Here is a 3,488-nt window from a genome sequence, read left to right as displayed (position 1 = left end):
TTTTTTTAGTTTTATGAACAACAGCTTTAAAAAGCCACTACCTAAAACGAATTAACCATTTTGTGCTTGCCTTTTTTTTTTGTATTGTTTAAAGTATATATTTTGATATACAGATTTGTGCGAATATATATATAGCTTGATTTTCTTTATAATGTCACCATTTTGAAACCATATACAAATCGAGTTTTCTAAAAAATACATTTTTCGCCTTCTTTTTGATCTTACACATTATTTTACCCCTTCGTTTCGCTCGCTCGCCCATTCGTTCACCGCTTTTTATCTTCCGTTATTTCCTCCCATTTGTTCTTCCCTTTTTTCTTCTATTTGTTCTTCCCCTTTTTTCTTCCCTTTTTTCTTTTCTTTTTTCTTCTCTTTTTCCTTCCCTTTTTTCTTCCCTTTTTTCTTCCCCTTTTCCTTTTTTTGTCACTTGCAAAGGTTCGAATTTTCACACTTAAGAAAAATGGTTCAAATCAACCATGTGCGTGAAATTTCCCCCTTTTTTAATTTTTAACCGACAGTTCAGATTGCGCTCCTGCATGTAAAATTTTGCTATATAAGTGTATTACCTTACGAAGCTTTTACGTTCACCATGCAAGTGTAACCCTCCAGTGTGACTTGTCAATAACACTTCGTGTAAACACTTTTCAGCGCGTTTGCCTCGATATATACGCACACCTGTATGAGCCCACATATATATGCGCTAACATACCCGTATAAGCCCATTTATGCACACGTATACACCGACACGTACCATAATTGTGCGCCCTTCAAAAAGAACGCGCACACCGTTTTGGAGAAAATATACTCTCAAAGCCACTGCAAACAGTTTGGAGCAAGTAATAAAAGTAAACATAAATAAAACGAAGAATGATGAATATCGTCAGTGTGTGTTAAATTGCTGTGTGTGAACTATATCAAGATGTCAGAATTACATAACTGAATTAGTTTGAGAAATGTAGACTTGTGTGTCGTGTTGCAGTGCATTATAGCGCTTTCGCATTAGCGCTCTCCCCATGTTGATGTAGTAGCCCCGCTTTTCTCCTTTCATGCCGACCGTCGCGTCATCCTTGCCACCCTTACCAGTTCTCCTTTGCAGCTTCTTTTGTTACTACACCGCATCGATTAACGCATAGATGGATAACGCACCTACGTGTTGTTTTGTTACCTGTTTGTGCTTAAATATTTACCGCACCACGTTTGTGCATATCTATGCTTGAGTGTACATCACATGACAGCGTTTGCTCCCACGTCACATGTGCCCCCGAGTGACATTTGTTCTTGATTCATATACATACATGCACTGCGGCTTCTCTACTTCCTGTGCGTGCCATAGTTTCGCAGCTGTTTCCCGTGTTTCTCAATCCTGTGGCCCATTTCGATTGTGTTTGAAAATTTCCATGTAGTGATTATATGTGTGTGAAGTTTGTGCATATGTGCGTCCCCTCGTGCACCCATATGTATACATCGTGATAGGACCACTGACTTTTATCTTCACGGTGTCCTATCTGACACCCCTTTTAAGATAGCCACACTCACCACCTGTTTTTTTTTTTTTTTTTTTCACAATTTTGTTTCGTAACAATTCAGGTTGATCACGCATTATCATTATATGGCAAACCATAGTGCGTAAAAAAAAAAAAAAAAAAAAAAATAAATAAAATTGCCAATATATTTACCCCTACTGAAGATAGCCCCAAACCGCAGAAAAAAAAAAAAAAATCCAGTACATCACACATCATGGAAAAGAGATATCATCAGCTATTTAAAGGAAAACGGATAGACTTCCCTCTGGCGACTGGTGCAGCTTCTCACGTATCCCTAACGTATGATGAAAAGAAGAACCCGTATTTGCTATGCTGGACGTATATGTATCAGGAGAACCCAGAATTTACAGTGCCTTTGAAAGGGTGCAGGATAATCAATAACATAACGGAGATAGGACCATGTATTCATATAATCACAGCAAATGAGGAATACCAATTTCAGTGCCGAAGTAAGGAGGAGTTTAGTGAAATGAGTCAATTCTTTAACATGCTTGGCTTCCCCATCTTGGGTTTTAAAAATGTATATGTCTTGAATAAAAAAATAGGAAAGGGAAGCTTTTCCACAGCATATATCGGTACCAACATCCTGTATGGAAATAGAGTAGTGGTGAAAGAAGTGGATAAATCGAAAGTGAAAGAATCAAATGTGTACACCGAAATTGAGGTGCTCCGAAAGGTCATGCATAAATATATAATAAAGTTAATATCTGCATACGAACAAGAAGGGTTCGTTTACCTAGTGTTGGAATATTTAAAAGGAGGGGAACTCTTTGAATATCTTAATAACAATGGCCCATACACAGAACAGGTGGCCAGAAAAGCTATTAAACGAATTTTAATAGCCTTGGAGGCCTTACACTCCAACGGAGTAGTACATAGGGACTTAAAAATGGAAAACTTAATGCTGGAAAATGTGAATGATCCTAGTTCATTAAAAATAATCGATTTTGGATTAGCCTCCTTTTTGAATAGCCCCTCTATGAATATGAGGTGTGGTTCTCCCGGATACGTTGCACCTGAAATTTTAAAGTACGCCTCGTATGGCACAAAAGTGGACATTTTCAGCTTAGGGGTTATTCTTTTCAATATACTGTGTGGGTATCCCCCTTTCAGAGGCAATAACGTAAAGGAAATTTTTAAAAAAAACATGAGGTGTCACATCAGCTTTAACACAAAGCATTGGTTAACCAAGTCTGAAAATGTCAAAGAAATAATTCTCTGGATGTGCAGTAAGAATCCGGACGATAGATGTACAGCCATCCAAGCGTTAGGACATCCTTGGTTTCTCCCTAAAATTACGGACATGCATATGAATGCGAATATAAACGAACTGAAGAATAAAGAGAATCTTATCCAAAAATTGACGGAACAAGAAATGCGCAAGAAATGTAAACACTACAACATTGTTGAAAATGGCGAGGAGAAGAACAGAGCCGAGCCCGAGGCTAGAAAAAACAGCAAACATAATTTCAATGATTATAAAAACTATTTCGATACTATGCTCAAAATTGATGATAAATATTCTGAAAACTTGATCAAGGACAAGAGCAGCATTGACTCGATTACACTAAATAGGAAGGACTACGACGCGTATATGACCAACTCGAATGAGTATGAAACGGTGGTTCTGCACGGGGGGTGCCCCGCGCGCAACCGCTCCTCCTCCATGATATCGTACAACCAGTTTAAGAAGAAGAGCAACGAGTTGATTTGAGCGCACAGCGGTGCGAGGCCATGTGAAGAGGTGTGAATTGATATGAAGTGGTGTGAATTGATATGAAGTGGTGTGAATTGATATGAAGTGGTGTGAATTGATATGAAGTGGTGTGAATTGATATGAAGTGGTGTGAAGCGATATGATGTGGTGTGAAGCGATATGAAGCGGCGCGTAGCGAGGTAGTCGCGTGTACTTCCCACGTGTACTTCCCACGTGTACTTCCCACG

The 3,488-nt window shown here is 38.8% G+C and overlaps 1 protein-coding gene across 1 annotated transcript; it reads left to right on the top strand.

Annotated features, from left to right (window-relative positions):
- Positions 1 to 1,737: 1,737 nt before the first annotated feature.
- On the top strand, positions 1,738 to 3,258 carry PCYB_146460 (serine/threonine-protein kinase 2; the record flags this gene model as incomplete). Its single annotated transcript, XM_004225116.1, has 2 exons — positions 1,738 to 2,636; positions 2,658 to 3,258. 2 exons carry the CDS (start codon positions 1,738 to 1,740, stop codon positions 3,256 to 3,258), a joined length of 1,500 nt encoding a protein of 499 aa, XP_004225164.1.
- Between the last annotated feature and the right edge of the window lie 230 nt (positions 3,259 to 3,488).

The sequence above is a fragment of the Plasmodium cynomolgi genome, chromosome 14 (assembly GCF_000321355.1).
Source record: "Plasmodium cynomolgi strain B DNA, chromosome 14, whole genome shotgun sequence".
NCBI classification, from domain to species: domain Eukaryota; phylum Apicomplexa; class Aconoidasida; order Haemosporida; family Plasmodiidae; genus Plasmodium; species Plasmodium cynomolgi.
This window is presented reverse-complemented; position numbering and strand designations above follow the sequence as displayed.